We start from the raw sequence: 24,810 nt of genomic DNA, 5'->3' as shown, positions 1-24,810 counted from the left end.
TGAAGCAGATAGCTATGGATAGAGACTAGCGCAGATACAAAATTGGTATACTCATCTTCAAAAATCATCCAGGCATCTATATGCACAGATGTGGGTACCTACAGCTATAAAGTGGATATCCACAAATTTGCAGGGTTCTAGATAAAAAAAAAATTGTATCCACATCTGTATCCACAAAAAATAAGCCATGGAGATCAGCAATCATGTTCGCAGCTGTGGGTTCCCGGGGATATAAAGTAAGGATGTTAAAAGGTGAGTAATCCATTAATCATGTGGTCAATAACATTTTGATTGACTGCACAATTAGACAGTAAGGGAAAGCTTCCTCACTCCCAACTCACGTCAGGTCCAGGAGCTACCCTCGCTGCAGCTCTGCAGTTTAAATGTAGTAAGAGCTGGGCATCCTGGGTCCAGGGCTAGCCGCAAACAGAGGCTGCTGCCAGAGCAGCTTCTGCCCACAGCCAGCCCGGGCTGCCACTGGCAGAACCTGTTTTGCAGCAGAAGCCCTTGTCCGCGTGTTCCGCCGCTTTGCTCCCCATCCCCCTGGTCTGCAGACCAGGGGGACGGGGAGCAAAGCAGAGCAAAGCCACGGAGCCTGGGGTTCTTAAGTTGAATCTGTATGTAAGTCAGAACTAGCATCCAGATTCAGCCGCTGTTGAAACTGATCAGTTTCAGCAGCGGCTGAATCTGGACGCCAGTTCCGACATACATACAGATTCAACTTAAGAACAAACCTACAGTCCCTATCTTGTACGTAACCCGGGGACTGCCTGTATCGTTACTCCTCATTTAAAAATGGCAGCACCCGGGAACATGCAAATAAAGCTCGGGATATTTAAATCCCAGGCTTCATTTGCAAGTTCGAATGACTACATTAGCCACCCTAGTTCGAACTAGGGTGGCTAGTGTAGACATACCCTTAGACATAGGCTGTTTTGTGATTTAGCAAGGGAGAGGTGGTTTCAAATCTCCTTGTGGAACACCGGGTTTCTTTTCTCATAAAGGAGGATATACATTTCCATTTGGTAATGAGGCAGCCTTAAGACTCCTCTGAGACACATAGATAGTGCTGAAAGGGGAAGTAAAGTTTGTTCAAATACTTCCAGGGTAATAGCATTTTTGGATCAATGGTGAATCAAACCATCTGTTGTAGGTTTTTAATGGATCATGGTTGGAAGCTCATGCCAAACTCATAAGAATTCATATCTAATGAAATTTAAAACTTTTTCATATTGCAAAGACCTTATTTTTTGTAAGCTGACAGACTCAGCTTAGTACATTTAAAAATAGGATTAAGTTTGTCTGATTTTCCTGAGAGCAGGAGCTCAGAGTCACATATAGAAGGCATTATAGTCTATGAATAAAAATATCTTCTGAAGTTACTCTGGGTACAAAGGGCATTGTGAGATGTAAGCCTTGCCATGGAGCATTGAGCAGTGGTAGTGTCAGGACAAAGATAATTATTTTCCTATTATTGCCATCCCTATTTTTCTATGTCACCTTAATTCTGGAAGGAAATCTAGACCACCCTTTTTAGTTCATCTTGGTCTTGGTATTTGCTAATTCCCAGTCAGAACTATGGTGTCAATCCCCCATCTCCTTTACATTCTGAAACAATTAAACTTCAGTGCCTTAGATTATGGGTTCTTTTCCATCTCTTTTTCTGGCATCACTACCACCATCATTATTATGGCTGCATTTCTTATATAATGATGTATACCTAATGCTAAAGTACAAATAGTGGTTCAGCATATTGCATCTTCCTTCCTTTCTTCATGCTTTCCTTGTAAAATTATTTCCTGTAGAAATGCACTATGATATGCAGGAATCTAAAATTCACATGTAACCTGAAATTCTTGCTTCTTGCAGGAGCGTTGTGCTTCCTATTTTCTTTTAACTAGTGTCCATCAATGCTCACCTTTCCAGAAACTTGCCTGCTTAAGCACGCTATGCTGGCCCTCTCTAGCATTTTCCTTATGCTTATTCCTGAGAAACACTTCTTATATCTTGTTTGGCTCTGGTTATTACTTTTCCTCCCTCTGTTATAATGACCTTACATACTGAGAATGCACAGAATGTTGTGCTTTGTTTGATTTCAGCTAATTCAGTTCTTAAAGGCATACTGTTAAGTCTCATTGGCCAAATGTTTGGCCTTACCTCTTGTATTATGGATCACTCAGGGATTTCTTCCTAGAACTTTCTGCTCCATCCTTGCGAGCTCGGAGTGTACTTTCTATCTGAAGTGCTCAAAACTGCTGATAAAGTCACAGAGCACACAAGAGAACCTGAATTTATTTCTACAGGATTGCTGTTCAGTGTCACTTGTATTGGACTAGATGCTGGTTAAAATCTTAATAGGAAAATAGTGTGGTAAACTGGTCTTAATTCATGCCTTGTATAATTTTGTTGATATAGGGAGGAATTTGACAAATTGAATTTTCAAGTGAGAGAACCTTTTCCGTCTAGTGCCTGCCAACTCCTATAATTTTGTATGCTCTGTATCTTGTTCCACCAGAGGGTGCTGATGGCTAAATTATTCAGACATGTCAGTGGATTCCCAATAAATCCAGGCCACTATATGTTTAATGAAGTCCACATTCTTTACTGCTTGTTTTGTCTTTCTGAGTAACCAGAAAACTACATGACTTCCTTGGTCATGCTAATGTGCTAGTTACAGAAACAGTCGGGGGGGGGGGGGAGAAGAGGGGAGAGTGGGAATCAGGGCATCTGGTGTAGAGGATAATTATCCAGAGGGGGAGATTGGTCTCATATATAAATAAAAACTAGGTAAATGAATACAAGGCTTTTTAGTGTGATGCAGGATTACAGCAGCCATGAGTAAAGCGGATGAACAGATGTTACTGTAAGCACTTTATTAGAAAGACCTAGATTAAGGCCTGATCCTGTTTTCCTTGAAGTCAGTGGCAGCAGGATTAGGCTGGGTTCAAAGCGCTAAATGTATTTCTAGTTGGAAGGTATGTCTGAGATTAGCAGAATTATTCATTTTCTATCCTTTCTGTAGTGGGGGGACCCAAAGTGGATGCAGTACTCCAGATGTGGCCTCATCAGTGCCAAAAAGAGGGGAACGATCAGTTCCCTTGATCCGCTGGCAGTGCTCCTTCTTAATGCATCCCAATATGCCATTAGTTTTCTTGGTAACAAAGGCATGTTGTTCACTCATATCCAGCTTCTTGTCTACTGTAATCCCCAGGTTATTTCTACAGAAATAGAATAGAATTATATTTAAAAGAAATGCTAGCTCCTGGAAGATCAGATTGAAATAAAATGAAATGGATATTTTAAATACGTGTCTATTTAATTTACCGAAAACCTTTTTTTCCACCACACATTTCATTGCAGTTTGCAAGATGAATGTACATAGACGCTGTGAAACAAATGTGGCACCAAACTGTGGAGTGGATGCTAGAGGAATAGCTAAAGTACTTGCAGATCTTGGAGTCACGCCAGATAAGATCACTAATAGTGGCCAACGAAGGAAAAAGGTAACCAAAGATATAATCACACGTGAAAGGAGCAATAAATTAATGAATGTACATCAGTATAAACAGCTGGGGCTGAAATCTATTCACCTAACTCACTCAAGTAACCTGTTGGAGTCAATGTCCTTATCATGTGAATAAGGTGTGATGTAGTGTGGGTACCTTGCTGGTTGCTAGGCTTGGGCTGTGGGTGACCCCCACTGGCTGCTGTCTGTACCACGGGCCAGCCGAGTAGCTGATGGGACAGGGAGGTAACCTGATCTACCAGTTACCCCCCCAGGGAGAGGAACAAAGGAAGGTGGAATGCCGCCCCTGGCTGGGGGCGGGGCTGGAAGGGACGGATCTTTAGTTTCTGTCTGGGAGCATGGAAGAGACAGCTTAGGGAAAGGGGCTGGAATTTAGGGGCCCAGTCTCCCCCATCTAAAGGGGGGCTGAGGCATCCTAGGCCTATCCTATAACCAGATTACATCTGTGCTGTGCTGTATCCTAGAGAAGCAATAAACTCTCTCTATTCTACTGGCTGGTGGAGTCTGTTCATGCCATTACGGGGGTGCAGGAGACAGGAAAACCCCAACGCACCGCTACATAAGGCTAAAAGGATTTGGCTATGGAGTTTTAGTGTACATCATCACTGGTAAAGTTTTGGGGAAATCTGTTTTGATATAGTTCAGTTTTGCAAACCTGAAGACAATTTGAAAAAGTCAAGATGGGTTTTATTTTTGATTGGCACAAGGAACTGACTTCTCAGAAGCTGAAGCGACTACTTTGAACTTCTCTCACTGAAACACATGGCTATGTTAACACGCTTATCTGGTTGAAGACTGTCATGAGATCATATAATTGCCAAAGGCTAGATTCTACCTCAGGGATGGGCCACTTTACCAATTTTAGAAGTGGTCATGGGCTGGCTCCAGAAGGAGCAGAGTTGTAGGTGGAAAGGGCTGTGTCCCTGGCAAGACGGTAGACTTCCCACGCTCCCCCAGGGGCAGGGGAGCATGTGAGGTCTCTCTGGCCTGGCCTTCCGGGGGTGCATGATGCCCAGAGGGAACTGCCAGCCATTTTGAACAGCTAGCGGTTCCCTCTGATATCGTGCACTCCTGGTGGGGGGAGGAGACTTCGTGCTGCTCCCCTGCCCCTAGGCCAGTCAGAGCCTGGGGGCAGGGGAGTGCGCAGTTTCCCTCCCACGCCCAACCGGGGCATGTGATGCCTAGAAAGAACCAGCAGCCATTTTGAACAGCTGGCAGTTCCCTCTGGTTCCATGTGCCCCTGGTGGGGGGTAAGAGAATTCGCATGCTCCCCCACCGCCCAGGCTTTGTTTGGCCTGGGGGTGAGGGCACAGCAGGATGAGCTGCGGGCTGGATCACACAGCTTGGCCTACAGGCCATATCTTGCGCATCCCTGATTTAGACTAAACGGCAGAAAATAAATGGAGAGGGAGATAGGGAAAACAATTTCCCCCAAATTGTGCAGCTTTCAGTGGCAGGGATAGGAATAGAAACTAATCTCCTAGTTCTAAATCCAGACCCCCTACTTCCTGAACCACTTTTAATGTTGGAGTTATGTTAGGTAGAATCTATTAAAATACTTGGCTGAAGGTTAGTGAAACATAGTACGCTGCTATACTTAGTGTTTTCTCTCTGGCTGTGTTTTCTCTAAATATTAAATTTGATTTTTCCATATTTACTTTTGAATTCATTATGGGTACAAAGATGTAATGTAAAGAAGGAACTGAGCTCACTATGGAATGTCTTACAGGTAAAAATATTCTTAGGTTTTCTAGTGGAAAAAACTAAGCTAGGAAAGATTTAATTCTAGTATGTCCATTTTCACATGTATATGCAACTATCTCCTGTTAATGTTTCAATTAAAATTAATTGGAGTTAGGAACTTAGGAGCTTTTGAAAATTGCACTCCATGCCAATCACATCTTCAGGTTCCTCAGTGCCTTTACAAACCTTAGTGCCCTAAGTTACTGCATGCAGTATTTCAGTGAATGCCAGGATTTATTTACACTTTGACATTATAACGTTGCTTCCCTTTAGAATACCGTATCAGTTTCCTAAATGCTCATATTCAATTAGCAGTAATTGAAATTGTAAATGAAGCTGGGATTTTAATTTCCCGTGCTTCATTTACATAATGGCGGCTGCAGCTTTTTTAGGAAAAGACGCTTTTTGAAAAAAAAAAACACGGTCAAGATGGATATCGTTCGACAGAAATGTCCCAACTATCCCTGTCTTGACTGCGGTTTTTTTCAAAAAGAAAAAAGCCGCTGCCGCCATTATGTAAATGAAGCTTGGGAAATTCAAATCCCAACTTCATTTACAATTTCGATACATCTAATTTACATCCCTTTATCGAAAAAGAGTTATTCTGAAATAGCAGCAGTAGAGTGCCCACTCTACTGCTATTCTGAAATAGCTATTTCGGAATAGGCATTATTCCTCATAGATTTAAGTTTACAGATTTTGAAATAAACTTTCCGTTATTTCAAAATTATTTCAAAATAACAGAATTGCTGTGCAAACACTCACATTGTTATTTCGAAATAACATCAGTTATTTTGAAATAACTCTGCTATGTAGATGTACCCTTATTACCTAGCAGAAGTGGATCCTAATGGAAGAACTAATCTTTATTGGTTAATGTGGTGTAAAATACATTTGCTTGTGGTTGTTAAATTCACATGTTACTGAACCAGAATCTTACATAGGCTTCTATCTGCACCTTTGATGAGTATTTTGGTTCATCTTTAAAGTGAAAATCTGTACTGTAGGCATTGGGATCTAACTTTTAACATGGCCAGTAAGACAATTTAGGGATGAAGTGTTTGTTCTCAGTTCCTTCCCTTTGTTAAGTTATTTTGTTTTTCAAGTTGCTTATTTTGCACTTTTTGTAGTAGAGGATCTCACAGCTAAATTTCTTTTTGTGGGAATGTTCTTAGCTAATTGCAGGTGCAGAATCTCAGCAGCCAGTTCCTGGAACCACACCTTCAGAAGAAGATAGGTCAAAGTCAGCACCAACCTCTCCATGTGACCAGGGTTAGATATCTATTTCGTTTTAATATCAATAAATATTGCTTTAATGTCAATCTCTCTGAGGAGTAAGTGTACTGTTCCAATGGATCCTGGCCTTGATAGACAATGTGATAAACATTTAGCATAGGGTAATCATATCCCTGTGCTGAATACAGGACACCAAGTAAAATTACTTGTATTACTTAAGTTCAATTGCAATCAATCAGAACTACGCAGTACAAATGTTCAAGCGAACATCAAGTTGACTGAGCCCCTGTTAAAAAGAAATGCTGCATAGTTGGAGTTTACCAGCTTAACTTTAAGGTTTGCACAGGGAGTGGTAATACACACACACTCCCGTACACCTGTCTCACATGGGGATGGGGTTACTGACCAACCTGACCCAAGCATCCCTACTCATTGGTCTCCACTCTCCATGCCTGGCTAGCCTCAGGAGGGACCTGCCTCTCCGGGTACCTGGCATCAGGTCTTCACAAGGCAACATGTAGGGGGCATGCAGAGTCACAGCACCCCTCCCCAGTTTATTTCAGGGTTCACACCAGAATGCAGCAAGAAGCAGCCTTTCAGCATTATGTGAGAGGGAAGGGATGGGAGCTGCGTTGGGCCTAAGGGAATTGGGGTAGGGATAGAGACGACCTGGCTCATGTTTTTCCAGAGGTCATCTCTTGCCTCCTGCTCCTCCCTCACCTCCACTCCCCTCCTCCCACCCTTCCCCGCTTCCCTGTGGCTGGAGGCAACTTGTGCCTTTCTGCCCACAGTGTAAAAAGGCAGCTAACACCTCCAAGCTGCTGCTGGCCACCAACACAGCCCAGCCACCTCTTGTCTCCTTCTGCAGGCAGGAAGGGGTTAAACCCAAAGGATGCACTGAGTCCAGGGACCAGAAGAACCCAGCCAGAGAGGCGGCTTGGAAGGGGAGAGTGCATAGGGGACAGAGTAGCCCAGGACACCGTACCTGAAGAACCTAGAGTGGGGTGTCAGCATGTGAGGAGAATGCTAAGTGCCTCTGTCTGGGGAATTGCAGGGCCGGGAGTGGGACAGGGGTATGAATGGGCACAGCAGGGAGAGGACAGTGAGAAAGGAAGTGCGTAAAGGGCTGATAGGTGGCAGCAAAGGTGACATGTAGCCAGCCACTTCCTGCTCGCACTCACCAGCCACTGTAGCAAGCAGCTAGTGCTAGCTGGAAATGGGGTGGGGGGAGCCTGTTGGTCAAGAGCTGACACGCAGCAGGGACTGCACTGTCAGACCAGAAGGGGGAAGCAGACGGCCCCTCGTGCTGCAGCTTTGCCTGACCACCAGCTTTGCACACTCACCCCCATTGTCAGCCCCCGGACGCCCACATTCACTGCTTGTGGGTGAGCAGCTGGTGAGCAAAGATCTGGCTAGCAGTAGAACCCACCAGTACAGATGGGAGGGGAGAGATAGAAATGAAATATTTACCTATTTTTTTAAAAAAAGTAGGGTCACCTGCAGGAGGGCTTAAATATGGGACAATCCTTTTAAAAACATTATCTCTGGAGACGCTAATAAAACAAGGCGTGTGAGCCCCCCAAATCACCTTCAGAGATCTAAGAATCTGTTGGGAAATTTGTGAATTGTATGTGTTTTTTTTAATTATGAGTGGGCTGGATTCTCCTCTCCTTTACACCAGCCTATTCCATTGACTTCATAGTGAAACTCAGGGAAATGGTGAATCCAGAAGAGAGAGTTCTTGTGAACCCTGACTTTAACTCCAGACTTCAATGAGAAGCTTCAGAATTGTCATTCATGCTTAAATTTGATACTTTATGTATGGGTTTAAACAAAGACTCTAATTATCTCACCCATTACAAAGATAGCTTCCCCAATTATCACCCCTATTTCATTACCTCACAGAAACTTCCCCTATTATCACCCTTATGTCATTACCTCATAGACACTAACTTTCCCTCCTCACCCCCACTCTGTTCTAAAATTTGATTTGTCAATTTCACATGCATTCATTTTTTTTGATTGTATCACTTTGGTGTATATATGGTCATGCCAATTTTCTTCCACATATTGATCTGAGGAAGTGGGTCTGGACCACGAAAGCTCATCACCTAATAAACCATCTTGTTAGTCTTTAAAGTGCTACATAGTCCTGTCTTTTCTTCAGAGGAGTTACTGTGCATTCTTTATTTACAGTGGTGACTCTGGAAACAGAATGGGACCTGTAGCACTTGAAGTGAATGACTTTATCTGTCTATTTAGATTGATTGCCCTGCATCATATTATTTATGTGGTATTGAAATACAAACTTGGGAATTTCACTGCCTAAGCCCTTAGGTAATTAAATAATTTTACCTAAGAATTTCAAGCAGTATATTTCTTATAGTGAGAAGAGGGACAGAATTGCCCATAATAGCATGGGATTGGACTGGTTTTGTGGAGAAGTCAATCGGTTGTTCCCATCTTTTCACAGAAATCAAAGAGCTTGAAAACAACATTAGGAAAGCATTGTCATTTGACAATCGAGGAGAAGAACACAGGACGACAGCAACATCTTCAGCAGACAACCAGCTTAATAAACCTGGGGAGAATGGTGAAAATGGGGAAGTCAAACAAGTCCAGACAAAACGATTGGGCCTGGAAGAGTTCAACTTCATTAAAGTATTAGGGAAAGGCAGCTTTGGCAAGGTTGGTGCCTTTCTCTGACTTGATAGGTTATTTTTGTGTCTGCTGCTTGAATGGACAAAGTGCTAGTGTTAGTTAATATTGCCTAAAGTGCTCCCACCTTGAATATGTATCCTGCTGATTAGCTGATTTATTTTAATGTTTAAATCATTATAAAAATGAGGACTAAGAGCTTTGAACTAGATTTCTACATTTCAGAATTTCACTATTCAAATTGCATTAAGTAAATCAAGAATAAATACTGCTTTACAGGAAAAATAGTCACAGCAGGTGTATTCCAAAAGGAAACAAGAGTGGAGAAATGACATTATGGAATTCCTTGATTTTTCTCTATCCAGATGATTTCCACTCCAAATTTGCTCACTTTGAATGTCAAATGATGGTTGGTTGCTTTTGTCCATCTGCCAGTCTTAAAAATTCCACATGCTATGTGATAATTAAGTTGTGTTGGGGTTCTGTCCCTCCTCAAGCTCAGCAGCAGAAGCCCTTTCCCTATCATCCAGATCTCAGCAGTTGTGCATAGAAGGAAAGCTGTAAAGTACTGGATAACTGGCTGCATTCTTAACTAAAGTGGACAAAGTGTACATGATGTGACTGATATATAAAGTTTTACTAGAAGTGTCCATTTTAAAATGTTAATTTCACATAAAATAGAGATCTTGAGAGTGCTGTAAGTGCAGTTATCCATTTAATTGCTCCGTACTTTTAAAATCTGCACGCATTTGTTTCTATTGCATTTAAACATGTCATGTAATATATTTGTGTGATTCTATGTGCAGTATGTAAGCAAAGATTTCTACTGGTTCTAGGTCATGCTAGCTGAGCTAAAAGGAAAAGATGAAGTATATGCGGTAAAAGTCTTAAAGAAAGATGTCATCCTTCAAGATGATGATGTAGACTGTACAATGACAGAAAAAAGAATTCTGGCATTAGCACGGAAACACCCCTATCTAACACAACTCTACTGCTGCTTCCAGACTAAGGTAGGCTAAATAACCCTCTTGGTTAACTTACACCAAGAGAGCTGTACAACAGTATTTTTAAATATTTGCAGCTCAGAATGAAGCTGCATTAAAAGTACCAATACACCATGTTTTGAAATATTTCTAGAGAATTTCATTGATGCTTCAGAAGCGTGAAATTTTAATGGGTTCTTCTTTTAACTTGCATGATGTAAAGAAATCAAAGGAGAATGGCTAGAGCCCCTGCACGAATACAAAAATGAGCCATGGATATCTACATCCCCATCTGTGAATGTGGATACCTGTGGATATCCACAAATTTGCAGGCTTCTAGACACAAACTGTGTATCTACATCCATATCCACAAAAATGAGCTATGGGATATCCATGGATTTGCAGGGCTCTAAGAATGGTATCTAGCTCACTGCTTGCCCAAATAGAATCTTCATGGCAAATGTAATGCCATTATTAAACAGCATAAATACTGTGTTGCCTTAGATATTCCAGAAGATGGCAGCAGAGAAGTTACTGACTTATCTTCTACATTTCCTGAATACAATAACAGGGTATGTCAGTGGCTTACACAATTGAGATAAAAATGTTCTTAGTGTCCACAACAGAAAGAAAGAGATACCGAAATTGTTCATTAAAATTCCAGTTTTCTTAATTTGGACAGAAATAAGATTACGGGAGAACCCTCCTGTGGCTCATATTTTCAGTTTCTTACACTGTAAAATGAAGCTGATGTTCTTAGAGCTCAAAAAGAAGAGGAGGCAGATATGCTGCCCTTCAGTTCAACTTCTATCAAGCTAACGCTGACCATGAGGTAGGAGGACAGCAAAAGCTGATAACGAGATCCTTACTCCCTAAACGATTCCCTTCTCTACTACGTGTTCACTGTTAGAATCTGAGATGGAATCCCTATCTAGACCGGGATTGCTACCATACATAAGCACTCTGTCATCTTAAAAATTCTGTTTGGATGGTAAGTGAATTATCTAGACTCTCTGAAACTGTTATTTAGGATGTTTGAGACTAGTCCTATTCAGCGCTAATTTGCATACTTCATCCCCGTAGCTTTTTATTTCTCTCTGTCATCCAGAAGAGTGGACAACAGATGTCTGCTTAAAGTTCCTTTCCTACTTAGTGTTATCTTATTAACTTCAGTGGGAGTTATGCTGTAGGACTGCAGGATAAAGCCTAATTTGTAAATAAGCATTTTTGTGGGTAGAATATCAATTTTGTATCTGGTTAAAACCTTTAAAATATCCATAATCTTAAAAAGTTATTTTAAAATATTACATATTCCAAATCATTAGCCATCAATGTAAACTTCATCATTAACTTTCATGAAGCTAGGATTTGGTCCTTAGAGAAAACATAATATTTAGATTTAAAATTTATAAATAAATAAATGTATATATTTAAAATCAAATACTGAAAATCTATTATATTATTTATTAGCCAAGCCCTGAGTTCAAGGTTCTGTTTCTTTTTTAGCAAAGGATGACATCAGAATTGTTGGGGCAGCCATCTTTGGTGCAACCCTGTTCAAACAAGCAGAGTTAAACCAGAGAAAAAATAACCCATTACATCTAATTCAAAGTCATTGAAATAATAGTAGACATGTCAAAAAACTTGCTGTCCAGTTGCATAGTAAAACTAAAAATGTACATACACATATTAGCAGTTAAATGTTTATCTGATTTATATATGCATTTTCTATTGCTACATGTGCATACAGTTATGGAATATCTGTGCCTAAAATGGTTTTGAACAGAATTGTTGAGTAAAATTTTTAAACTGAACAATTAACAAGATAAAATATGCTCTTAGCGTGTTGTAGAAAAATTGTTGGTTGTATCTAGATTGCAGTTTTCAAATTTTTCATTAGCACAGGGGTGGACAATAATTTTTGATGGGGAGCCACTCCAAGATTTTGGAAAGTGGTCAGGGACTGCACTCTGCCATTATATTAATGGAGGAGGTGTGGGGGCTGAGTGCAGAAGGGAGCTTGGGATAAGGGACTGGGGTGCAGGAGAGTGTGTGGAGTCTAGGAGGCAGTTTGGGTGAAGGAGGCAGTTTTGACCAGGGGCACGGGACTGGGGTGCAGGAGGGGATACAGGGGCTTGGGTTGTGACCTAGGGCTGAGGATTGGGATGCAGGATCTGGGAGGGGATATGGTTTCAGGAGAGGGGCAGAGAGTTTGGGTTATATGGGTTAGGGGGACAGGAGTGGGGGAGCAGGGTGTTAGAGGGAGGGAGAGGCTGGGATGCCAAAGGCAGGCTCTGACTGGGAGACTTACCTAGACGACTCCCAGCCAGCAGCCCAGCACATTTCTCAAGCAGGCTCCCTTCCTGCCCTGCCACCACACGGGCTGCTGGGGCTATGTGTGTCTGTGAATAAGAGCTGGAGGGGAGGGGAGTAGTGCTTTACATGCTGCCTATTCTTCAAACAGGCACTCCCATTGTCCAGAAACTGGCCAACGGGATTGTGCTCGGGGTAGGAACAGCTCATGAAACCTCTCCCCACACCCCAACTGTGAAACACAAATGGCCCGGCAGCCGCTTTTCTGAGTGGCATACAGAAAGGAGTTGGGCAAGCAAGGAGTCTGCCTGAGGCTTCCTGCTGCATCCGCAGGCCAGATATGGTGGCTTGTCAGGCCTATTTTGTCCAGGCCTGCATTAGCAGATTGTTGGCATAATTTTATAGTATTTAAAGTAGTGGTTTTTTTTTTTAATCCTTTTCCATTTTCTACAGTTAACACAAATAGTGTGTTGGGAACATATATGAAAAAAATCCACATAAAGTTTATTTCTACCAAAGATAACTGAAAGACCCTGGGGAGCACTCTAATTAGAATTTCAGATGAGTTTCAAAATGTCTGAAGATACTACTCTTAAAATAATGGATGAGGTATGTGAAAGAAATAGATTTCATCAATAGAGTGAGATTTTCAAGACTAAGGGAGATAAGACCTTCTGAAATGTAAATAAATATACCATTCTGCCCATTAAGAGTCATATGACTGCGGAATGTTAGTATCAATAAAGGCCAGGTTTGTATAAAGCGAATCATGCCACTGCTGCGCCCTCCCTGCTGGTACTAATGATTTACCTCCCAGGCCAGTGACACTTTTGAATTGCATTCTACCTGCTCTCCAAGCCCTTTCCCGGTGTAAGAGATTCACAAATTTGTCAGCAGTTTCCACTGACGGTCTCTCAGTCTTGTGTTCTCCTCCCCCTTTGTTTCCATACAAGTCATCTCTCCATCAGAGAGACTGTACAGTATTTCCTCTTTCTCAAGGAGAATCACTAGACTAGTGTTTGTGGTCATTTTGTATCTTGAATGAACTGATCACAAAGTAACTTGAGTTAACTAATGAATTTACAATCCTTAGTCTAAACACTTAACAAGTATCTGTTCCAAGATACAGTTATGTATATTTGACTGTGATATAGTCTCCTCTGGGAAATACTGAGACCACTATTGGTTTATGTAGAATTTTAATCATGCATATACCTTGTGTTGGCATTCTCTGCAGGGACTAATTTCACTCAGTTGTCATATTAACAGAGAGCAAAATTTGAGCTTATAATTTTCACAAGAAACTGTGTCTTTAAGAATTAAGATCACTCTATTAAACAAAGGGAAATACCATGTGATGTATGTGTCCAATCAAAACTAAACAACACAGCTCAATAATGAAATTAATTTAAAAACTTGTTTGCGAACAATCAAACAAAAGATTCTTTGTAGAAATTGTACAAAAAAATTGTAACTGTGAATTAGGAGTTAAAAATATACATTATGCACTGAATTATTTGTTCATTTTCAATTGAGTAAAAAAATCAAACCAGATAGGGAAACAGTTCTTTAAAAAGGATAGTGTACAGTTAAAACTAGTTTTGCTGAGACAAAGGCTTTTGCACAGTGGAGCCAAAAATGTCAGATTAACTGTTTGGACTAAAATAGTCTAAGAACATAAGAGTGGCCAGACTGGGTCAGACCAAAGGTCCATCTAGCCGAGTATCGTGTTTGCTGACTGTGGCCAACACCAGATACCCCAGAGGGAGAGATCACAACAAGTAATCTTCACGTGATCCTTCCCCTGTCACCCACCTCCAGAGAAACAGAGGCTAGGGATATCATTCTTACTTATTCTGGCTAATAACCATCGATGGAATTAACCTCCATGAATCTATCTAGATCTTCTTTGAACCCTGTTAAAGTTCTAGCCTTCACCGCATCCTCTGGCAAGGAGTTCTACAGGTTGACTATGCGCTGAGTGAAGAAAAACTTCCTTTTGCTTGTTTTAAACCTGCTGCCTCTTAATTTCTTTTGGTGACCCCTAATTCTTATATTGTGGGAATACGTAAATAACTTTTTCTTATTCACTTTTTCCATATCAGTCATGATTTATAGATCTCTATTATATCCCCCTATATTTAGTCTCTTCTTTTCTAAGTTTAAAAGTCCAAGTCTTTTTAATCTCTCTTCATTTGGGACCCGTTCCACACCCCTAATCATTTTTGTTGCCCTTTTCAGAACCTTTTCCAATGCCAATATATCTTTTTTGAAATGTGGTGACCACATCTGTACACAGTATTCAAGATGTGGGTGTACCATGGATTTATATAGAGGCAATAAGATATTTTCTATCTTATTCTCTATCCCTTTTTTAATGACTCCTAACATTTTATTTGCTTTTTTTGACTGCCACTGCACACTGAGTGGATGTTTTCAGAGAACTATCCACAATGACTCCAAGATCCTTCTCTTGAGTAGTTATAGCCAAATCAGCCCCCATCATATTATATATATAGTTGAGATTATTTTTTTCCAGTGTGCATTACTTCACATTTATCAACATTAAATTTCATTTGCCATTTTGTTGCCCAGTCACTTCGTTTGGTGAGACCTTTTTGAAGCTCTTCACAGTCTGCTTTGGTCTTAACTATCTTGAGCAGTTTGGTATCATCTGCAAATGTTGCTATCTTACTGTTTATCCCTTCCTATATATCAGTTATAAATAAATTGAATAGGATGGGTCCCAGAACAGATGCTTGGGGGACCCCATTAGTTACTTCTCTCCACTTATCATTTATTCCTACCCTTTATTTCCTGTCTTTTAACCAGTTATCATCCACAAAAGGACTTTCCCTCTTATCCCATGACAACTTACATTACTTAAGAGCTTTTGGTGAGAGACCTTGTCAAAGGCTTTTTGGAAATATAAGCATACTATATCCACTGGATCCCCCTTGTCCACATATTTTGACCCCCTCAGAGAACTCCAGCAGATTAGCAACACATAATTTCTCTTTACAGAAACCCCCAACAAATTATATTCATCCATGTGTCTGACAATTTTATTATTAACTATAGTTTCAACTAATTTGGCCAGTACTGACGTTAGACTTACAGGTCTGTAATTGCCAGGATCACTTCTAGAGCCCTTTTTAAATATTGGCATTATGTTAGCTATCTTCCAATCGTTAGATAGGAAGCCGATTTAAAGGATAGGTTACAAACCACAGTTAATAGTTCTGCAATTTCCGATTTGAGTTCTTTCAGAACTCTTGGGTGAATGTCATCTGGTCCCGGTGACTTGTTACTGTTAAGTTTATCAATTTGTTCCAAAACCTCTAGTACTGACACCTCAATCTGGGACTGTTCCTTAGATTTGTCACCTAAAAAGAATGGTTCAGGTTTGGGAATCTGCCCAGTATCCTCAGCCGTGAAGACTGAAGCAAAGAATTCATTTAGCTTCTCCGCTATGACTTTATCATCTTTGAGTGCTCCTTTAGCGTCTCGATCGTCCAAGGGCCTCACTGGTTGTTTAGCCAGCTTCCTGCTTCTGATGTATTTAAAAAACATTTTACTATTACTTTTTGAGTTTTTGGCTAGCTGTTCTTCAAACGCCTTTTTGGCTTTTCTTATTATATTTTTACACTTAATTTGACAAAGTTTATGGTCCCTTCTATTTTCCTCACTAGGATTTGACTTCCACTTTTTAAAAGAGATCTTTTTATCTGTCACTGCTTCTTTTACCTCGTAGTTAAGCCATGGTGACACTTCATTGATTCTCTTTCTATGTTTTTTAATTTGGGGTATACATTTAAGTTGGACCTCTATTATGGTGTCTTTGAAAAGTTTCCATGCCACTTGCAGAGATTTTACTTTTGTCCCCATACCTTTTAATTTCTATTTAACTAAGTTCCTCATTTTTGTGTAGTTCCCCTTTCTGAAATTAAATGTCAGACTGTTGGGCTGCTGAGGTGTTTTCCCACCACAGGGATGTTAAATTTTGTTATATTATGGTCACGAATTCTAAGCGGTCCTCTTGAACCAGATCCTGTGCTCCACTTAGGACTAAATCAAGAACAGCTTCTCCCATTATGGGTTCCAGAACCAGCTGCTCCAAGAAGTAGTCATTTAAGGTATCAAGAAATTGTATCTCTGCATCACGTGCTGAGGTGACATGTATCTAGTCAGTATGGTGATAATTGAAATCTCCCACTATTATTGAGGTTTTTAATTTGATAGCCTCTCTAATCTCCTTTAACATTTCATAGTCACTATCATTGTCCTGATCAGATGGTCAATAATATATCCCTACTGCTATATTCTTAATATTGGAGCATGGAATTACTATCCATAGTGATTGTATTGAACATTTTGGCTCATTTAAGATGTTTACTTCGTTTGATTCTACATTTTCTTTCATGTATAGTGCCACTTCCCCACCAGCATGACCTGTTCTGCCCTTCTGATATATTTTGTACCCTGGTATGACTGTGTCCCATTGATTGTCCTTATTCCACTATGTGTCTGTGATGCCTATTATATCAGTTCCTCCATTAAAGCTAGGCACTCTAGTTCGCCCATTTTACTATTTAGACTTCTAGCATGTGTGTACAAGCACTTTAATAATGTGTCACTATTTATCTGTCTGCCATTTCTTGATGTGTTAGACTCTTTTTTTTTATTTGATTGTGTCTCATCTGATCCGACCCGTACTTCCATCCTCTCCTCCTGACTAGAACATAAAGCATCTCTATTAATAGAACCTTCCCTAATAGATGTTTCTGTCTGATCCATATGCTCCTCCGCACCTGTCGGCTTTCCCCCAGCCCTTAGTTTAAAAACTACTCTATAACCTCTGCAGTGGGAGGTCATAGTACTGAGTACTGAGCATCTCAGAATGGGGCGCTAAAATAATGATCCTTCTGCTTAAATTTTACAGTTAAGCTCATACTGGAGAGCACTGGCACTGTATTTATTTCCAAGTACTTGATGTTTGTTTACTCGACATAACTTTATTTTAACTTTTATTCCCTTCCCCACAAAAATTAATACTTCTAAAATGTGAGAGCTCTCCCTTGCAGACTGTAAAGTGTAATTTGAACTCTGCAGACAGTGCAGAAGATTTCATGGCAAGACATACTGCAGTTTTTGCCTTTATAATGTGGTATTGCAGCCTTGTAAGTCTTATGATATTAGAGCAGGGATGGGGAACCTAAGGCCTGTGGATCCAACCCAGCATTCAGCTTGCCTTGATCCAGCCCACGAGGCTTGGGGCTCCCCCTCCATCCACAATGCAGCAAGCCAGCACTGGTGCTCCAGCCATGCTGCTAGGGAGGGAGTCCCAAGCCTTGTGGGCTGGATCCACAGGCTGCATCTGGTCTGTGGGATCTGCCTGGTAAGAGGCGGAGGCGAGGGGGGCACAGAGGAAGAGGGACAGCACTGCGCTGGGATTGGTAGCACAGGGAAGCTCCCTAGCTTGCTCTGGCTTGCAGGCTTCACCCCCATTGCTCTCATTGGCCTGGAATCCTGGTCACTGGGAGTGGTGGGGGATGGTGCCTGGCAGCACAGAGTGACATGGAGTCACCTGTGCACCCATGGGAGCTGCACCAAGTGGTGTTCCCAACTCCTGCCCCCTCCCTCACGTTCCTTCCCGCCCAGACAAACCCCCATCCCACTCCTGCATCCCCTTTCCTGCTCAGACCCCACATCCCAGTGCCACCCCACTCCAGCAGCTCCCCGACTCCTCTACTCCCAGCCCCTTCTTCACCCAGACTCTGTACCTCCACCCCATCCCATTCCTGCACTCCTTCCTGCCCAGAGCCTCCCACCCCAACCCACTCCTGCACTCTATCATATATCTAGATCCTGCACCTCCAGCCCCAGCTCACTCCTCAGCAGCACCCTCCTATATACTGAACCCTTCATTTCCCACCCTACCCCAGAGTCTAGGGGAGCTTCACAAAATCTTCTAGCCCTGGGCCCCCAGAAGAGTTAATCCAGCTCTGGGGGGAAGCCCTGAGTCTTTCCCCCCCAATGGGATTGGAGTGCAAGGGAACCCTGGTGCCCCAAGTTACATGAGTGAGGTGAGTGTCTTTCCTTTTTTGTCTGCTTATCAGACAGGTGTCACGTCCATGAGATTTGTTTGTTTGTTTGTCACTGGAATGTGCCCTGACTAATTTTTCTGTGGCCCAGTGGTCCCCAATCCCCAAAATGTTCCCCGCTGCTGTATCAGAGGGACGAGATGGGTTTTCTAATATCTTGATTGGTCCATCTTTTATTGGTGAAAGAGACTAACTTTCAAGTTACACAGAGCAGACCTCAAGGAGAGCTCTGTGTAAACGCTGCAGAAATTGGTCCAATTCAAGATGTTACCAAACATACCTTGTCTCTTCCTCTTCAGAAGGTAGACATTTTAGTTCTAGTCAGATGCCCATTTCATTAATATGTTTTTAGTCATCAGAGATATACTATGGAATTAATTTGGAAAATTAAGGGCCTAGTTTAGGAACTGTGCCAAGTAGATACAATATGGGTACTATTACTTTAACAATGTTTTTTGATTTTGACTGACAACAGTGTTGGACAGCCTCTCCACACAGATGAGAAGGCTTCCAGGAACAATAGCATCCTTAGTCTGCAGATATTTACACACGTTTAACTTCAATCCCATGTTTTGTCCCATTGACTTCAGGATTGGAACCATAATTTGTACAAGGGTCTTAACTGGGCAAATCATGAAAGCATGTGTTTTACTTTAAACCAGTGCTTAAATCCCATTGACATAAAAATCAAGCATGTGTTGAAGTACTTGGTAAATGAGGATGGATTTAAATGTGCTTCACTGAATTTAAGAGATTATCAGAAAATTAAAATATGTTATTTGAAAACTTGTGGAACTTCCATCTGTTGTTCACCCAGCTTTATAAACTGAACAAATAATTGAGAGGGAAATACTGAATAATTTAATTCAAATAACATCATGAAAGAAGTTGCTCCCTACTTCCTAAAACACATCCTTTTGGTACTACATTATTTTCATATTTTGTCTCAAACCTAAATGTAAACTTTTGTAAAAGATTGGTCAAGACCAGATTGCTACTGTGGTGAGAGAGGACCGGGGTTGTCCTCTCTCCCCAGGGAAGCCTGCATGCTGATCCCTCATCCCCAGCCCACAGCAATGATTTAAATGAAGAAAAACAAAAATTAATTGAGTTAAGGATCTGAGCAATGCCAAGTAAATCTTCTAGTTCCTGAATAATTTGAAAAAGGAAGGATGCTAGATGCTTCAAATGTAGTTTATTTTATATAGACTGGTGATCAGAGGAGATAGTCATAATTGTCCCTTTTGCCTTATAATCTGTTAATTATACTGAGATGTTAACATCAAGACAATTTTGAAGAAATTAGTTTTAACAGATGGAGTTATGAATGTTTAAAGTCAGCTTTCTAGTGCATTTACATTGAAATTTTTTCTTTCTCATGAATTTTACTAGGAGGGTGGAAGCCCTGGAATGGGTTACCTAGGAAGGAGGTGGAATCTCCATCCCTAGAGGTTTTTAAGTCCTGGCTTAACAAAGCCTTGGCTGGGATCATTTAATTGGGGCTGGTCCTGCTTTGAGCAGAGGATTGGATTTGATTACCTCCTGAGGTCTCTTCTAACCCTATGATTCTATGAGAAGAGAATAGTTATTCTTCCAAGCCACCATGAAGTTAATAACTATTATCCACATTTTAGAAATGGGGAGCTGAGGAATAGAGAGATGTTATACTGGAAGTCTGTGGCAGAGCTAAGAACTGAACACTAGTCTCCTGAGTCCCAATTCGGTCCCTTAACCATAAGATCATCTCTCCTCTCTTCCGTGCTACAGTACTTCTTCAAGGATTGTATGTGTTGATTCTAAAGAAAAAATCCAGCAACTTAATACATTGCTGCCATTTTGTTAGAAAACACTCGGATATTTTAATATGAATATGTAATGTGTGTGTACTCATATGTGTGTGTGCAGGTATGTCATGTTGTGGTTAAGAAATCTAGCTTTGATAAATTTTGCAGATGGCATTAGCTAACAAAAATTATTAAAATGATGTGGGATGTTAAGTGGCAAGATGAATAAACTGGCTAGTTTGACTTTCATGCTATCTGCTCTTTAATACCATTTATAGCTCTTGATGTGACTCATTTGAGACATATTTATCTGATTCGTTGATTTTATGTATTTATATTTATTTTAAAACCAGTTTTCTGGAAGAGAAATTTCAGTAATTAAAACAATATATTTATTTCATCTTCACAGTGCTTTATAAACATACATTAATACTCCCAAACAACCTTGCTATGCAGGTTTAATAAATAGGCATAGTTACATTTTGCCTTAATCTCTGCCATTTGTGCAATGGAGGTATCTGCTAATTTTGGCTTCCTCAAATTTTAAATACGCAGCTTGACACTTTGGCTGTGTCTAGACTACATGCCTCTGTCGGCAGAGGCATGTAGATTAGACAGATCAGCAAAGGCAAATGAAGCCGCGATTTAAATGATCGCGGCTTCATTTACATTTACATGGCTGCCGCGCTGAGCCGACAAACAGCTGATCAGCTGTTTGTCGGCTCGCCGCTAGTCTGGACGTTCCCCCTGTCGACATCAAAGCCCTTTGTCGGCAGCCCCGTTACTCCTCGTGGAATGAGGTTTACCGGGGCTGCCGACAAAGGGCTTTGATGTCGACAGGGGGAACGTCCAGACTAGCGGCGAGCCGACAAACAGCTGATCAGCTGTTTGTCGGCTCAGCGCGGCAGCCATGTAAATGTAAATGAAGCCGCGATCATTTAAATCGCGGCTTCATTTACCTTTGCTGAACAAACAAATCTACATGCCTCTGCCGACAGAGGCATGTAGTGTAGACGTACCCTTGAAGTCCAACTAGCAGAGGTATCTAAAGTTGGACACTCAAAATTAGTGGACACTTTGGGAACTTTTGGTCTCAGTGACTTCTTCTAATGTGAAAGAAATGAGCTACTACCAGAGTCTAAATTATAACTCAAGTGTCTGACTGCCGGTCCTTTCTTTAGATTGTTAGACCATGCTTCACCTGCTAATGGAGAATTTAGAAAAAAAAATATTGTTTAATATAGTTTTCCCCATGTTTATTGGTAGGAGTAACAGGAAAGATACAACTGTACTGTTGAAACATGACTCATCAGATGGTGCAAGTTCTACAGTGCTATACAGTTCTAACAAGTGTGTGGAGGCGGGCGGGAGGTTTCTTAGTGTGAGGATAAGATTTTAGTCTTTGAAGAAATGCTGAGTTGTTAGTAGTTTTGTTGCATAGTTTTCCTTCAGGAGAGTCTGTGGTTGATACAGGGAGGTTTCTAGAGAAAAAGGGTTTTCCTGCTTGATGTTTTTGATTGTCTCTGTTCCAGGACAGATGCATCTATATGTGTGAGACAAGCTAAACTTACAGTTTTCCCAGCATCTGAACCAGTGATTTCCCTCCACTGAAAAGTCAGTGTGTAGCATCCTAGGATTCTGCTACCAGTCAACAGGGCATAACTGATGTCACAGGAAAGAACAGCTGTTAAAAGGGACAAGCACCTGAGACAATATGAACTAGGGACTTTGCTATTGCTGTTGATTTTTATGTGGCAGGCAGCTGGATACTGGGAGGAAGGATGGCAGTTTAAAACCCTAACAGAAACATAGTACAGTTTAGCATTCACATATTATAGAAGTGATTCCATTTTACACCTTATCAGAGTATGCTCAGCAGGGATGTCAACTTATTCTGTGTAAAGTATCAGAGGGGTAGCTGTGTTAGTCTGAGTCTGCAAAAGCGGCGAGGAGTCTTGTGGCACCTTATAGACTAACTGAAGTGTACAAAAACCTGTAGGGGAACACTTCAATCTTCCTGGACACACAATTGCAGATCTAAAGGTAGCCATCCTGCAGCAAAAAAACGTCAGGACCAGACTTCAAAGAGAAACTGCTGAGCTACAGTTCATCTTCAAGTTTGACACAATCAACTCTGGATTAAACGAAGACTGTGAATGGCTTGGTAACTACAAAAGCAGCTTCTGCTCTCTTGGAATTCACACCTCCAGATCAGCTGCTAGAAGTGGGCCTCATCCTCCTTGATTGGATCCACCTCCTCATCTCCAGCCTGATCCTGGCCTGCATATTTATACCTGCCTCTGGAAATTTCCACTACATGCATCTGGCGAAGTGGGTCTTTGCCCACGAAAGCTTCTGCTCCTACACTTCAGTTAGTCTATAAGGTGCCACAGGACTCCTCGCCGCTTATTCTGTGTAGAAGACCAAAAATCTATTTTAGTTGTTGAGATTAATGGTGGGATAAGGGAGTTTGCTCTTTTCAGACCTATGATTTCAGTCATTTTACAGACCCAGGAAATCAACACTGTATTAGTTATTTTTGGTTCATAATTGAAAACTTAGGAACTGTGGGTATGTCTACACTACAAAGTTAATTCGAACTAACAGACGTAAGTTCAAATTAACTTTGATAGGCGCTACACTAGCAAACCGCTAGTTCAAACTTAAATCGAACTAGCGGAGCGCTTAATTCGAACTAGGCAAACCTCATTCCATGAGGACTAACGCCTAGTTCGAATTAAGTAATTCGAATTAAGGGCTGTGTAGCCACTTACTTCGAACTAGTGGGAGGCTATCCCTCCCCAGCTTTCCCTGGTGGCCACTCTGGGTACCACCAGGGAAACTCTTCTGCCCCCCTCCTGGCCCCGGAGCCCTTAAAGGGGCACGGGCTGGCTACAGTGCCCATGCCAGGTGCAAGCCTGCCAGCACCCAGCCATCAGACCCTGCACCTGGCACAGCTCGAGCCAGCCACCCGCTGCCACCCAGCCCTCTGCCTCTTCCCGGGACCAGGCTGGCAGCTCCTGGGAGCCTGCCCAGGTCTGCAAGAGGCGGGCGCTCACCTGGTCTAGTGCGGACATCGTGGACCTCATCCACGACGTCCGCACTAGGCACAGGAAAGTGGCCGTTGAGCGCAGGATAGCTGCCAGCCTGACCACCCAGGAGCAGGTTTGCATGAAAATCAGGGTGCTCCAGTGAGACCCCCGACCCTGAGCCCTGAGCTTAGAATGGCCGTACTGGGTCAGACCAAAGTTCCATCTAGCCCAGTAGCCTGTCTGCTGACAGTGGCCAACACTAGGGACCCTGGAGGGGATGGACCGAAGACAATGACCAAGCCATTTGTCTCGTGCCATCCATCTCCAGCCTTCCACAAACAGAGGCCAGGGACACCATTTCTGCCCCCTGGCTAATAACACTCCATGGACCCAGCCTCCATGAATGTATCTAAATTCTCTTTAAACTCTGTTCTAGTTCTAGCCTTCACAGCCTCCTGCAGCAAGGAGTTCCACAGGTTGACTCTTTGCTTTGTGATGAACAACTTTCTTTTATTAGTTGAAGCCTGCTACCCATTCCTTTCCTTTGGTGTTCTCTAGTCCTTCTATTATGGGAACTAATGAAGAACTTTTCTTTATGCACCCTCTCCACACCACTCATGCTTTTATAGATCTCTATCATATCCCCCCTCAGTCTCCTCTTTTGTAAGCTGAAAAGTCCCAGTCTCTTTAGCCTCTCTTCATATGGGACCTGTTCCAAACCCCTGATCATTTTAGTTGCCCTCCTCTCTCTTCCCCTCTCCCACTTCCTTTTCCCAGTCTCCCCCAGAGGTTAACCTCCCCCCCCTTTTTGTTAAATAAAGAGAGTTTCTATTTTTGAACACACATGTCCTTTATTTTGTACATCAGGAAGGGGGGCTAGGAAGGGGTAACTGGAAGGAGGTGAGGGAGGAATGGGGTACGAGCCCCCAATGGGGAGGACTGGAGTGGCTCTGCGGGCTCCTCGGGGTGGAAGCTCTCCTGCAGCCCCCCAATTGACCCCCCCCCCGGATGGTGGCCTGCGGCAAGTGCAGCTGGGCTGACGGCTGAGTGCTGGGATGTGCCAAGTGTGGGCACTAAGGGCACTCCAAGCCAGGACTCCTTTGCTGTCCTCCATCGAGTTAGACAAGCGAGCGGGGAACCCCTGAGAACTGTCTGTCTGGGGTGGGGGTCGGGTCCCTTTAAGCACAGCCCTCAGCTAGCATGAGACAGCAGCTCCACACTCTAAGTCCTAATCTGATGCCCTGCCGGCACTGCTTCCAGCCAGCCTTAACCTCAGTTCAGGGTCCACTCAATGTGGACATGCTAGTTCAAATTAGCAAAATGCTAATTTGAACTAGTTTTTAGGTCTAGATGCACTAATTCGAATTAGCTTAGTTCATATTAACTAATTCGAATTAAGTTAGTTCGAATTAGTGCTGTAGTGTAGACATA

The 24,810-nt window shown here is 42.1% G+C and overlaps 1 protein-coding gene across 3 annotated transcripts in view; it reads left to right on the top strand.

The window, feature by feature from the left end:
- The window catches only part of PRKCE (protein kinase C epsilon), a 464,741-nt gene that overhangs the window by 296,432 nt on the left and 143,499 nt on the right, over positions 1–24,810 (top strand). For all 3 annotated transcript variants that reach the window (XM_075925412.1, XM_025185851.2, XM_006125476.4), the window contains 4 exons: positions 3,361–3,503; positions 6,445–6,541; positions 8,979–9,193; positions 10,000–10,173. In XM_075925412.1, the coding sequence (XP_075781527.1) occupies positions 3,361–3,503; positions 6,445–6,541; positions 8,979–9,193; positions 10,000–10,173 (629 nt within the window). The remainder of the gene's footprint in view (positions 1–3,360; positions 3,504–6,444; positions 6,542–8,978; positions 9,194–9,999; positions 10,174–24,810) is intronic.

This window comes from Pelodiscus sinensis, chromosome 3 (genome assembly GCF_049634645.1).
Source record: "Pelodiscus sinensis isolate JC-2024 chromosome 3, ASM4963464v1, whole genome shotgun sequence".
NCBI lineage: Eukaryota > Metazoa > Chordata > Testudines > Trionychidae > Pelodiscus > Pelodiscus sinensis.
The sequence above is the reverse complement of the archived record's forward strand: the minus strand, read 5'-3'. Positions and strand labels throughout refer to the sequence as shown.